The sequence below is a fragment of the Polypterus senegalus genome, chromosome 3 (genome assembly GCF_016835505.1).
Source record: "Polypterus senegalus isolate Bchr_013 chromosome 3, ASM1683550v1, whole genome shotgun sequence".
NCBI lineage: Eukaryota > Metazoa > Chordata > Cladistia > Polypteriformes > Polypteridae > Polypterus > Polypterus senegalus.
This window is the reverse complement of record NC_053156.1, coordinates 304,597,412-304,611,335: the sequence shown is the minus strand read 5'-3', so window position 1 is coordinate 304,611,335 and position 13,924 is coordinate 304,597,412. Positions and strand designations below refer to the sequence as shown.

Genomic DNA, 13,924 nt, shown 5'->3' with positions numbered 1-13,924 from the left:
GGGCCTGCTGGCTGGCAGCGCTCACGGTCCCGATGTTCGCCAAGGGTTACTGCCGTGGCATGCGATGCCCCAAACTGTGTGGCTCCCTTCCCAGGTGTGATTAACAGATTGTAAGACAGATGTGTTCCTGGAAATCGACCAAAAAAAAAAAGAAAGAAAGAAATCCAAACAAAATAAAGGCTGTTTATGAGCGTGTGGGGGGGGTTGGGTGGGCACGAACGGCATGTCTTTCATGTCCTCGATGCCCCACCCGGCTTCAATGGCCCCTCATTCCCAGACCACTTTAAAAAGACCTTCTGTCAGCAATCCACACCCCCCACACGGCCCCCCGGGCACGACGGCGCACACTTGATGCATCTCCATTACTCGGCGTTTTACATTCTTCTCTTTTGTACGCCGCCGGCCGCGACTCTGTTATCAATTTAAACTGTTCCACCTTGACAGCTGCAGTCACACGGGCCGCGCGGCTTACGGTAAATAGACGGCTCTGTTTTCACACGCTCTCCAAAGGGCGCTGACCTGCGGTGACCCCGCCGCGCACTCTTTACGGGCTTCGAGGTGGACGGACCGTCTAGTACTGGTGCACTGCAGCCCCCCTCAAAATACAGCGGGCTCACAAAGTCCTCGGACCCCCCGCTCAGCATCCCATAATGACAAACACATCTTCAGAGAGGTTTGAAAATTGGTGAAAAACCAAAAGAAGACATCTCTCCTTCCTAGAAGTAGTCAGACCCTCCATTCAAGAAGCCCCTTTGGCAGCCTTCTTGGCTACGTCCCTCCAAGCTTGGCACTGGCCATTCTTCTAGTCAGGACCTCTCCAGCTCTGTTGCACTGGATGGGAAACATCCGTGACCCGCCATCTTCCTGTCTCTCCACAGATGTTCTCCCGAGTTTAAATCAGGGCTTTGGCTGGACCAGTCGAGGACACTCGGACACTTGTCCCCAAAGCCACTCCAGGGCTGTCTTGGCCATTGAACTGTCGTCCCATTCTGAGGTGGTGTTCCCTTCGCAGCTGGTGTTCTTCAAGGACCACTCTGGACTTGGCAGCATTCCTCCTGCTACTCCTTAGGCGGAGTGGTGGCTCTGAGGTTAGGGATCTGCGCCGGCGATCGGAAGGCTGCCACTTTGAATCCTGTAAATGGCAGAAGTGATTCCACTTGTTTGGGCCCGTAACTTGCGTTTGCTCCAACCTGGGTATGACGTTCATCTGCATCCAGCCCGGCCAGCAGGTTTTACAACTTACAGGGAAAACGTGAGAGTTGGTACTGTGGCTTTGTGGTGTCACCTGCTGTACTAGGGTCCCAGTCCGGGAGGCTCATCATGTGGTGGGTGTGGCGACATGCTATCGGTGGATGCTCACAACCCCTCTCTCTCCTCCTCCTCACTTCTGACCAGTCTTTCTGTCACCCCTTGGCATGATGCTGGCACCACCCTGCTTCACTGCAGAGATGGGATTAGGCAGCACCAGGCCTTCATCAGACTCAGGGCTTGGAGTTCTGACCAAAGAGTTCAGTTTTTGTCTCATCAGACCACCGAATTCCCTCACGCTCTCCCATAATCTACCACAAACACCTGATTGATGAAGATGGGTCACCTTCTGACATGTCCTCCCATCTCAGAGGACCCCTGAAGTTCTCTGTTAGACTGACCACTGGTTTCCTTGGTCGCCTCCTTTCCTAGCTGCTCAATTTGACCAGATGGCCAACTCTAACAAGAGTCCTGGTGAGTCCAAACTTCTTCCATTTCACAATTCTGGAGACCACTGTGCTCAAAGCTTCAGAAATGGTTTGATCCCCTTGACCTGATCTGTGCCTTCATCACGGAGGTCCACAGAGAGTTCATGGCTTGGTTTTTTTGTCCGGACATGCAGTGTGAATCGATGGTCTACATCTGCCTCTGTGAAGGACGTCCAATCAATTCGGCTGGCCACAGGTGGGCTTCAATTACATTGTAGAAACATCTCCAGGAGAATTAAAGCGAGGCACCTGATCATAATTTGGAGTACCACAGCAAAGAGCGTTCAGCCGGCGGTACAAGGCATACAAATGTAGTGACGAGGAACAAGCAGCACGCGTGTTTTGACAACAGAAGTGAAGCTCGTCTGTCTGATGTCTCGCATGTACCGTACCATAACAGAATGGAAAAAGAGAAATTAAGGGCAGAGATTGCTGTTAAACCTCCTAAAGCTGTTAACAATCAATTCAGTGCCGGCTTCGTCGGGTAGCACACTATTGGCTGTCAGGTAAGGGGGTGGGCACAACTGCACTATAAGATCATCACTCAGTTGGTAAATGTGACCTGGACTGTGATTTTCAGTCGTATACTGTGACAGGGTGCAGCGAGGAGATCAGCAAATGTGATGTGCCCATCGTCCTAAACAAAAAAATACACAAAATGTGACAGCAGCGTAATACAGCAAAACTGAAAACAAGGAACAATGCAAATAATGAACCAACGTTAAAACGAACATAAAGGACATGAAACAAAGACAACCAGAACTTAAGAGGAATGCGTAGATGGGACGATTTAAGTATTTGTACTGTAAAAGGTCCTAAACAGCAAACAAGAGAGCCTGACTGAATATAAAAGCGGAGAAGTAACTCTTCACGCCTTCCTAAATGCTAATGGCTCTTGTGTGGTGACAAAAAGGTGACGACAAGCGTATCTAGTCTTGTCTTTAATTTGTTTAGTGATTGCTAACTTTATAGATGTGTTCGCATATAATGAAAAAAGGCACCTACTGTGGTTGCCACGTTTGCTTGTCCACATGAAACAATTCGGCTCCCAGTGGACCAGGCTTGTTGAAACTCGGCACACTTGTTCTTCAAGGAAATTTATTTATGAAATTTCATTTTTGTTGTGATGTCTTGAATACGGCATGCTGTGCAAAATTCGGACATTTCTCCAGTGGAACAGTATTGGCAAATTTCTGAAGTCGTCTCCCTTTAAAACAGAGAACCGTTCCAATTGACTTCAGCCACAAATGCGTTTACTTCAAGAGAGAGGTCACTTCAACTTGTATATTTTATAAATTTTCCTCTTTTACTCATCCAACTGCCGCTCCTGACTTCAATATGTATACGAGTTAGTGAAATGCAGAGACAATGGACACGTATGCTGCTTTTACAGCTGATGACATCTCGTGCCGCTCAAGCGCAGTAAACTGTAAAAGTGAAAAACTAAAAGAAAATGACTTATCTAAAAATGAACGTTGGAGGACAGGAAGTTGATCAGTGTCAATCGGTAAGCACAGAGGGACATAATCCGTCCACATGATTTACGTTACACTAAAAACAACCTCACGACTGCAATGTCCGCACATTCTAATGACTCCGAATTCCCTGCCAAAGCTCCAGACTGCCTCGCCATCGTGGGATGAAGCAGACGCCAATTTTAGCTTGACACCTCAACAGAGAATTTATTTCTCTATCGAGAATGTCTTTCAAAATCGTTATTTGTAATAAATTTGAACTCCCATTCGTTACAGATGTTCGTCACACGACAAAGGGCTAACAAGGGCAGGTCGATCAAAGCCATTTTTCCATCTCTTGAATTGGACTCTGCTGTCCGTGAAAGCTACTGAGTTACGACGGGCCCGTTTGGGCTGCGTGTTTTATTACACAGCATCGTAAAGCGCTGTTAGAAAGTGCGTGTTTGATGATGCCTAGCAGCGTATGCACTTGCATTGCCTCATTGCTGTTATTTTTGAGTATGACTCAAGCAGCGTGTTTACCTGCACACACATAACCAGGTTCAGGTGGATAATCCCATTAAGGGCACAATCCTGCTTTTTTAATAATCCACTTTGTGACGTGCGAGTCCCTGTCTTGCACCCCAAAACACGAGGCTGAGTCTCAGTACTTTAGCTTTATGTCGCTTGAAACAGGAACAGCACGGTTATTTATTGTAGCGTGATCTGCCGCTCTCCAGCACTCATGCCAAGTAATCCTGTTCTCTTCATTAATAATCACCCATTGATGACAGGCGCATATATATCGTGAACGCGGTCAGCTCGGATTTGCTTTTGCTGCGATCCTGTGGTTGCCCCGGCAACGGATAGGCTGTCTTCGACAGATGTGGCGATTGCGCTTCAGGACGCTCTTCGGCCATGTCGTCCCGTTGGGGGGAATCCCAAGAGAGTTTAGAAACTTTACAACGTTTATATGCGCGATTATTCTGGAATTCTCCTTTGGCAAAACGCTGAAATGGCAATAAACTGAGCAAAATAACAGTTACATGCCACCATCGGCCAGCGTGAATCTGAAAATGAGCCTGTTGCCTGTGATCATTTTATGAATATGTTTAGTCATATTGACGCTTTACTTAGAGGTGTCTGTTACCAGATTGCACGCAGCGCACTCTTTTCTAATTGGCCGTGTGAGTGAGCCCTGCAAAGGAGTGGCATACCGGTGTGTGTGTGCTGCTGGGTAATGCGGGTATTTTACTTCAATAAGATATACATCAGGTTACTTGATACTTTAAATGATTCAGACTACACAATGTGTGTTACTTTAACCGTGTTGCCCTGCTGCTCTCGAGATTGTGCTGCTCAGTTTAACAATTTATTTTTTTTTTTGTGTGGCTAAATTTTGCGATTTCTTTATTTCAACCAGGTCAGGTTGGGGAGCCTGCACTGGTACAGCGCGTTGACACCCCCACCACACGATGAAACAGCTCAGGATCCTGGTTGGCAACCCCCCAGGCAGGCAGACACACAGTCCAGTCCCACCCTCCAGAAATGACCCTCTATCTGCTGCAGCCAGGTGTTACGTGGGTGACCCCCTTGGCCTAGTCCAGCCACTCAGGTCCTGAACAATGAGGGTCATCCTCAGGGAATCACGCCACATGGCTGTAGTGATGTAACCAGACCAGCGATACCAAAGGATTCTCCAAAGAGACACAGGAGTCTAGTCTTCATCTCGGGTCATCAGATGGTGTCCATGTCTCGCAGCCAGGAAACACCAGGACTCTAAAGTCTTGGACCTTCGTCCTTTTGCAGAGACATCAGGAGCGCCACACACCCCTTTCCAGCGACCTCATGACCCCCCATGCTCTCCCAATCCATCTACTGATGTCATAGGAAGAGTCACCAGAGTCACATGAATGTCACCGGTGAGGTAAGTAAACCTCTTGACGAGGTCAACACTCTCTCCACGGACAGACACATTGCTGATGGCCGTGCCCAAGAGGTCATTAAAGGCCTGATGTTGGTTTTTATCAGGACCCTCACAAGCCCAGACACTCGGACTCCTCACTCAGTCTCTCGAGAGCCTCCATTGACTCTGTGAAGACCACAGCATCGTCGAGATCAGTGAATCTCTCTTCACCAACAGATGTTTCAGCCAGGAGAAGGATGAATGAGATCACCTGAACATTTGCCTCTGGAATTTATTTAATGAACGCTTCTTCCCGTAGCTGCTGAAAGCTTTGCAAAGAAAATACACGCAGGGGCTGACAGAGTACGACAGACATGTGAAGACCTTAACAGTAACCCGGTTTAGGGTTTACATGGTGTAAGGGATGGCTGGCAGCCCAACCCAGCCAAGATGCCCAAAAGATGAAAGGATGGCAGCCTCCTTGATTTACAGCGGTGTCCCGGATTCCCACAAGGCACCATGAGACTTGGAGTTCAACATTTCAGCCCTGTTGGGTACCGTGGCTGCCACCAGGGGGTGCTGTGGAAGAGACATACGATATGATGATCCCGCCTGACCCGGAAGTGCTTGCAGAACACGTGGGCGGAAGAGCAGATGGCAAATATAAAAGGATGGGATCGGCCTCACCAAGCAAGCCAGAGTCAGGAGCTGAAGGACAAAGCGTGCAAGGAGGAGTGGAGGCGACAGAAGAAGAGAAAGAAAGGACTGTGTGCCATATTAATTGTGAACTGTACTGTGGGAGCAACAGAAAACGCTTCCCCACTGAAGAATAAAATGTGTGCAGTGCAGAACTTGTGTCTCAGCCTGTCTGAGCGGTACGCCCCCTGGTGGTCCACAATGGCGACATAATCGGACTATTCACAGAGAAATCTATGTTTGTGTCAACCAGGTTTCTCAGAGGCCAATAATCGGCAATACGGGCTTGCATGGCATGTTATTTTCCAGGTTTCTGTGACTAGCCAGGTTATTGGAGGGCAAGGAAACGCAGTAATTGTTACAAAAATAAAACGTGATAATTGATCCCGTGACCCTGTGTTAGGATATAGCGGGTTGGAAAATGACTGACTGACTGACTGACTGATGAAGTAGTCTCGTGGGTCCGACGTGATTCTCAAGAGAGAACACAAATAAACAGACGAAGATGTAACCAACCAAGACGAAATCACACAAGCGAGCAGACAGAACAAGCACGTGAGTCCATATGTTGATCCAAAGTGGTTGTATCTGTAATCAGATTGAGGGCCAGTCAGTCATTTTCAAACCCGCGGGGGTCTGCTGGACCCTATTCCAGCTAGCATAGGGCACAGAGGAGGTTATGAGCAGCACTGAGACAGCGCATTGCCACACACACCACATGACAAACCAACTCAGGATGCCAGATTAGTGCAGCCATGCGATGGGTGACACCTCAGCGCCACACGGGTGGGAGGCTTTTTACGGTGGCTGGAGTGCCAATACTGCCGCCAGGTTTTTCTCTGCAGGTTGGGGGGCCTACATGCAGGGCATAGGGTATAGAGCAGGGGACAAACCCTGGACAGGGCACCAGTCCATCGCAGGACACACATACACACTCTCACACACCAAGCACACACACGAGATCGCCAGCCCACCTAACCAGCATGTCTTTGGACTGTGGCAGGAAACCCGCACAGATACAGGACAATATGCAAAGTCCTTGAGGTGCGAATCCTGGTCTCCTTACTGCGAGGCAGCTACACTGCCACTGTGCCACCGTGGCTACTGAGGGTAAACACAGACGATTACAATCCCTTTCAGGGTGTTATGGCTTGATTTATAAAAGGAGCGTCTCATTATGTTTCTTCCTACCAGCAACCTGATGATGCCCAATAGCACAGCTCATCAAGGGCTGCTGGGAATTGAAGTCCATACTAAGTAGCTAGCGCTGCCACATTCCAAATAAACTCTCTAATTGTCCCCACTCATTTTTAAGCACAATTCACTTATGGTTGTCTCCAGACGTATGTTTTATACACTAAACAAAATGAAAGACTTCAACTCCACTTTACATCAGTCTTGTAACTCTTGTCTCAAATTAGACGCCCAACTGATGTCGACTCGGTGATGCTGACCTTCATTTAGCGCCTGGTAAATGCGATTAGCCAGCCAGTAAGCTCAGCGCCACATCTTCTTCTATCGTCCCAGAGTCCCTGCTGTTAACTTACCTCTGACTCGTTGCAGCAGAAAACATCTGATGAGGAGTAGAATTCCGGGTCGAGCTCGGCGGCCGCAGGAGCAGGATTAAAAATGGTCCTCACTGCAAACAGAACACAAAATCTGGTCAAAGCGGGAGGGGGGTGTGATGGTCTTGAGCACCTGTCACAAACATGAATTGTTTTAGATTACAAATGTCACTTGCTGGGACAGGCTCCAGCAGACCCCGACGAGTCTGTTCAGGAGTAAGCAGGTTAGACATCGACCGACTGACCGACCAGAGGTCATTCTCACTTTCAGAAGCAATGTGGAAAGAGGAGACGTCAACGCTAAACCCGCCGTCCTGTGTATACATATGTGCACGAGGGTCCGCATACCGGACATGACACATGTAACCCGGGGCTCCAAAGGCTGAAGAAAAGCACAGAGATCATTAAAACAAAAGGAGAGACGACGTGTCGGTCAAGGTGTCACCGACTTTCTCCCACAGTGAAAGGGAGAGGAAGCCACTTTTGGTAAACTTGCTGCGGCGTCTCCTGTGATTTACGAGGAGAGGAAAGACGGAGTGGGGTGGCGCTGGCAGGCAGACGGTAGCTCGTTATCAAAGTTCACCGCCCGTGCAGTCACACGTGGTTAACAAACGAGTGAGTGATCAACATGAAGAACCCCTCAAGCTCTACTGCCAGGAAAAGAACAATAGACAAAGGCAGGGTGGTGAAGGGTGGCCGAGACGGTAAAGGGTCTGACTGCAGGTTCAGCTCCCAGTGTCACCTGCCTGTGGTCACGGCGTAATGAAACGGTGCACGTCAAGTCCCCTGAGGGGTGTGTGTGTGTGTGTGTGTGTGTGGATATTAACTGTTTAACACAAAAGACCATCTGTGACTCACAGCCGAAACCAAATCAACACAAACCACAATGTCCAGTTTAAACAGCGCGACATCCTCATCGACCGAGGCAGAGGAAGGAGGACAGGAGAGAAGAACACAAATCATCACGGCTGGTGAGTTCTGCATGTACAGCCTATGGGGCTTCCTAATATTTTCTCATTTTGCATAATTTACGCAATAAATGGCCTCAGCCCTTCAGACAGAATACAACGTTAGACAAAGAGAACATAAAGGAACACACCAGACCAAAGTTATCCAACACTCTCCACGTTTAAAAAGGGACCAGGATGCCAGAAGCAAGTTTGGGGCACCAACCGGGCAACTCCGTTTAATTGTAGGAAGGAAAATGGAAAGGCCTGGCACTCCAGTAAAACTACGCCACTTCAGTGGGAGCTCCATTGTCGTTGAGGTCCAGATCCAAAATGGACGCCTCCTCCGCGTCTCAGACAGAAGGGGCTGTGGGCGTCCTTGGATGTCATCTAAGAACTGCGGCAGAGAGACAAGAAATGGTGGGCGTCAGCGCCCCCTCTCGATCCACGGTGGTACTGCTCAGAGCCTGGAAGGTGGTCTCCTGACACACATGCTTGACACACTGTAGCTTCTATATTAGATTTCAGCCCCTTTGGCTAATCACTTGTTAAAGTTTGATGTCGCTGTTGGGGAGTTTTTGCCCACTTTGTTTGTAGCACTGCTTTAATTCAGACACATTGGTGGGTTTGTGACTCCGGACTGCTTGATTCCACATCTCTATTGGGTTCAAAGCAGGACGTCGAGTAGGTCCCCCTCCAGAACATCTGAGCCACTCAGTTGTTGACTTGCTTTTCCCAGTGACATTTCAGATTTGGGTCACAGACGGACGAGTGGACGTTCTCCTTAACACAATCCATGGCTCCATCAAGTCTTGAAGCGTCTGCTCAACACCACCACCATCAACACCATGGTTTATTGGAGGTCTGAACTTCTTACTTTTTGAATGCCAGACATTGAGGGTCCTTCGTCTTCCAAAGATTTCAAGACTGGTCCGGTCTCTCCATAGAACATTATTCCAAAAGGTTATTTTTTTTTGGCTTTGCAAATCTGACACGAGCAACGACATTCTTCATGGAGAGCAGAGCAAAATGTAAAATTGTGATTAATGGTGAAATGACAATTATCAGCAATCAACGACAGGAAGGCATCCACAACCTGAAGGTGAGCTGTAGCCAAAATCCAGAATTCAAACCGTACAATAAGCCAAAGGCAAACTGCCACCCACATCTAGACTTGAAACCGTACAATAAGCTGAAGGTGAGCTGTCATCAAAATGTAGACACAAGACGGTTACTGAAACAGAAACGAGATTTGATGTGAATCAAAAACCAAGAGGCGTTCACACCTAAAGGCTCAAACTGAAGTTGTTTGACTGTTGGATCCGGAATCTTGGATGCTGCGCTCAATGCCATGCAGGGTTATAAAGCCAAGCATCTGTGAGGTGGCATGTAGTGCCTTCTGGGAGGCAGCGCTTAGCAACAGTGTGGCACATTCTAGCAACGCGGTCATACAATGCTGAGACTGCAAAATGGTGACAGCAAGCCACGTCTGTTAAATGCGTCCATTGCTTTCTTCCACATACACATACATATACGCATCCATCCATCCATTATCCGACCTGCTATATCCTAACACAGGGTCACGGGGGTCTGCTGGAGCCAATCCCAGCCAGCACAGGGCACAAGGCAGGAAACAAACCCCGGGCAGGGCGCCAGCCCACTACAGGGCACACACACACACATACACACACACACCCCAAGCACACACTAGGGACAATTTAGGATCGCCAATGCACCTCACCTGCATGTCTTTGGACTGTGGGAGGAAACCACGCAGACACGGGGAGAACATGCAGACTCCACACAGGCAGGGAAGACCCGGGAAACGAACCCAGACGGGTCTCCTAACTGCGTGGCAGCAGCGCTACCCACTGCGTCACATATGCATATAATTGTAATTAAAGCATAAACTAAAAGTGGTCGAGAAGGGAAAAGGATACATCGGTAAAATCACTCACAATCGTATTTCAAAAAAGTGTCAGGATCAGTTTTCTTAACTCTTTTTCTGCTTCCTCTGTAGAGGTAAAGACAATAAATACGTCCATTGCTGCCATGTTTGGTTGCCTGCTACAGCAGCTCTCATGACACTTTGTCTTTGCTGTTGTTTTCCTGTCGTTTTGCTTGGATTACATGCTATAAAGGATGGGTCCATACCTGGATGGGAGGCCAGCCCTTCAGAGGCACAACAAGAAACCCCGGGCAGAAGATGACAGTCTGGAAGAGGGTATGCTGGCATCCCATCAGGGCTATACCAAGGCACAATGCCCAGTGTGAGGGAAGGCCTGGGGGAGATAACTGGTTAGAGTCACATGCCTCGCTGACATGTTAGGGGGCAACATCACTGTGCAGCACTACCAGTAATGGTCACCTACAAGGCATGCTGGGAACTGTAGTCCCATGGGGCAGCCCTGGTGGGTTCTGGGGGTTTGGTGCCAGAGGGTGTCGTGGGAATATGTGATCCCTGCTTTTGAGGACTTCCGCTTAACCCAGGATGCCCTAGCACCGAATCTACTACTGGGTCTAAGATAAAAGAAGCCGCTCGACCTCATCCAGGTGAGTCAGAGTCGGGAGAGGAGCCGCACTTCACTCGCAATAAACGAGAGGGAAGACAGAATTTGGGCTTAACCTGTGGAGATACTTTTGTTACAATACACCTTGTTCTTAAACCCGTGACTTGTGTCGGTGTGGTGCAGTTTGGAGTTTGGGCTGCTGCACCGCCTCCCACTGGTTACAAGTCGCGGTTCAAGGTTTACTTTAACAAAAGTTAATCCCTCAACAGGTTTTGCCAGTCCAGCCTTCTCTAACCCAACACCGCTAGCCTCTGTGTGCAAGTTGAGAAGGTTCTGGAATCGCGACTGCCACCGGTACCCTGCACGACCTTCCTCTACAATGACCTCCCACCTGAGGTCTCGGCCCCCTTTCATTCCTGGACTGTCCGTCTCTGCTGATCAAGGAGAGCCGAGAGCTGAGGAAACTCGGCACAAACAAGTCGGCGGGGTCGGATCGAATCGTCCTCAGGGTGCTCAGTCTGCTACTCGTGTGGATGAGGGGTTTCAGTTTGTGACTTTTAATAAATTTGCAAAGCTTTTCTGAAAACACGTCTCACTTGGTCATTCCGGGTCACTGAGGGCAGATTGATGGTAAAATGTATCCTCTCAAAACACGGTAAAGTGAGCAGAAAGTGAATTGCTGGGGAGTGCGGTCTGGGTGAGCTGACGCAGAAGACACCACAGCGGCGGCCCTGGGTCACAGTCACTCGCACGGCTATTCGCACCCCTGTGACTGTTTACACGGCTGTGAAACTCTTCACACACTCTGACGTCTCGTCACAAACGCGATGACAGCGCCGCCTTCTAACTAACTCAACATGAAAGCCTTCTTCCTGCATGTTGGTTTGCTTCTTTGCATCTCGTAGCTGCAGGCCTCTGTTTTTTGTTTTTTTTCCTGGTACGGGAAGTCGTTGATTGAGGTCAGCAGCTCTTTCGAGTAACAGTGAAAGTGTCCTCAAAAGGTACAACCGCAGATTCGGAGATGAAAGGAAAAAAAAAGAAGTCTCCTGACGTGCCGCGCGGCACAGGCCTCTGCAGAACTTCCACGGGGCTGACGCCACAGAGTTCATACGGGAGCGTGTGGCACATCAGAGTGAAACTTCTGAGAACGCACGGGTGGCGTCAGAGGGACCTCACTGACTGCGTGCTGCACCGGCAGGTGATTTACAAAATGTCAGATAATGGGGGGGGACCTCATGGCAGCTTCAGTTCAGGTGGGTGCAGCTTCACTTGCCACTCTTATTGATGGTGGTGAGCCCAATGAAAGCACCTGAGAGTATCCAGCGCCTTCACAAAGTCTGCAGACCCTCCACTTTCCTTATGTTGCAGCCTTGGGCCAAAATCATTGAAATTCCTGTTTTTACTTATCAAGCAGCCCACAATACCCCAGAATGACAAAAACGAAAACAGAACTTCTGAAAGCTGAAATGTCCCTTTGACACAAGACTCCAGACCCTCTGCTCCGGACTCAGTTGTGACTCCAGCTGGGACACCACAAGCTTCACACACCTGGGGCCTCATGTATAAACGGTGCGTACGCACAGAAATGTTGCGTCAGAACTTTTCCACGTTCAAATCGCGATGTATAAAACCTACACTTGGCGTAAAGCCACGCACTTTTCCACGGTACCTCATGCCTTGTCGTACGCAAGTTCTCCGCTCGGTTTTGCAAACTGGCGGCACCCAGCAGTGCTACTGTTCTTGTGTGATTACTCCTTATTTTCATGACGCGGCTTTATCAATACACAGAAAATAACCGCATATTGTTTATTAGTGTAATGCATCTGATTGTAATTAACTTGTAACAATATAATGGTCCAGGGAACAGCCATAGTATTCCAAATACCAGAACTGCTCTCACTTCTCCTCCTTCTTCTTCTTCTTCTTCTTTCAGCTCCTCCCGTTAGGAGTTGCCACAGCAGATCATCTTCTTCCATATTACTCTCACTGCACCACTCAGAGTATTTATATCACTGTATCTGAGTGTCAATCACAGCAGCAGCTGATCGGAAAGAGAATTATCGGTATACAGCTTCAAGGACACGCTGTCTCAGCCACTGCAAAATGTTTTAAAGCCTTTCCTGTACGGACCTCGAGGTTCAGAAACAGTTTAATCCCAAGAACTTTAAATGCACTCAATAAATTGCTCCTTGTAGATCTGTTAGGACTTATAAGTACAATCACCTCACTGTAAACTTGCACTACAGTTATAATATCTCACAACCTGAGCCACTTTATAAAGCGCGTATTTACATATGATGCGATATCATTTTTAAGGTGAAATGCAGCAAAATATGTTTGTTAAATTATACACATAAAACTTTAACTTCATTTAAATAATCTATATTCTTCACTGGGAGTGTCGTTAAGGATAGAATAATTAAACATGTACTATGAAGATATTTCAATGTCCTTTAAACGTTTTGAAGAATCGGCGCTAAGCTTACAGATGGCTTAACGTCTATTACAGAGCTGATTGTGTGGCGATCGGTTACTTGGGGAAAGAAAAGCAAGAACTGCAGTGACGGCCACGCCAACATATACTGAATATAAAACAGAAAGAGAAAATAACAACACAGCTAAAAACGCAGCGACAAATTTCGACAAAAGATAAATGCTTGTCATGAGCACGAGGCTCATGAAACATGTGTTTAATAACGTGCTTTAGCTCCTATCATCATGAAAATGACATCACGTATACATCTCAGTATTTCAGTTATTCAGAGAGCTGTAATATCATGAATGTCATGGATTCTGTGTCCAGTCGGAGGAAGAGAGCCGGTTTAAGAAGCAAGTAGTGATTCACACACACAGATCACATAGAAGATCAAATACAAAACAAAGCATTTAACGTGCTACTTTAATTACGATGTGATTTTGAGAAACTGCTTAATTAAACGATTTTAAGATGAAGTTTATGATGTTCTACTAAATGACAAAATAAACTACGTGATTAAAGTGGAAATGTCGAGATTGAAGTTGACATTTCGTGCTTTTTCCCCACCGTGTGCCTTTTTTCTCTGTACCCTAATAATCTTTCATATGACACTCAGACAGTGGACTACAACTCT

At 47.8% G+C, this 13,924-nt stretch overlaps 1 protein-coding gene across 1 annotated transcript in view; it reads right to left on the bottom strand.

Moving 5' to 3' along the window:
• The window catches only part of rbks (ribokinase), a 59,513-nt gene that overhangs the window by 17,384 nt on the left and 28,205 nt on the right, over positions 1-13,924 (bottom strand). Inside the window, exon 6 of the mRNA XM_039749879.1 lies at positions 7,340-7,431. Coding sequence (XP_039605813.1) covers positions 7,340-7,431 — 92 coding nt within the window. The remainder of the gene's footprint in view (positions 1-7,339; positions 7,432-13,924) is intronic.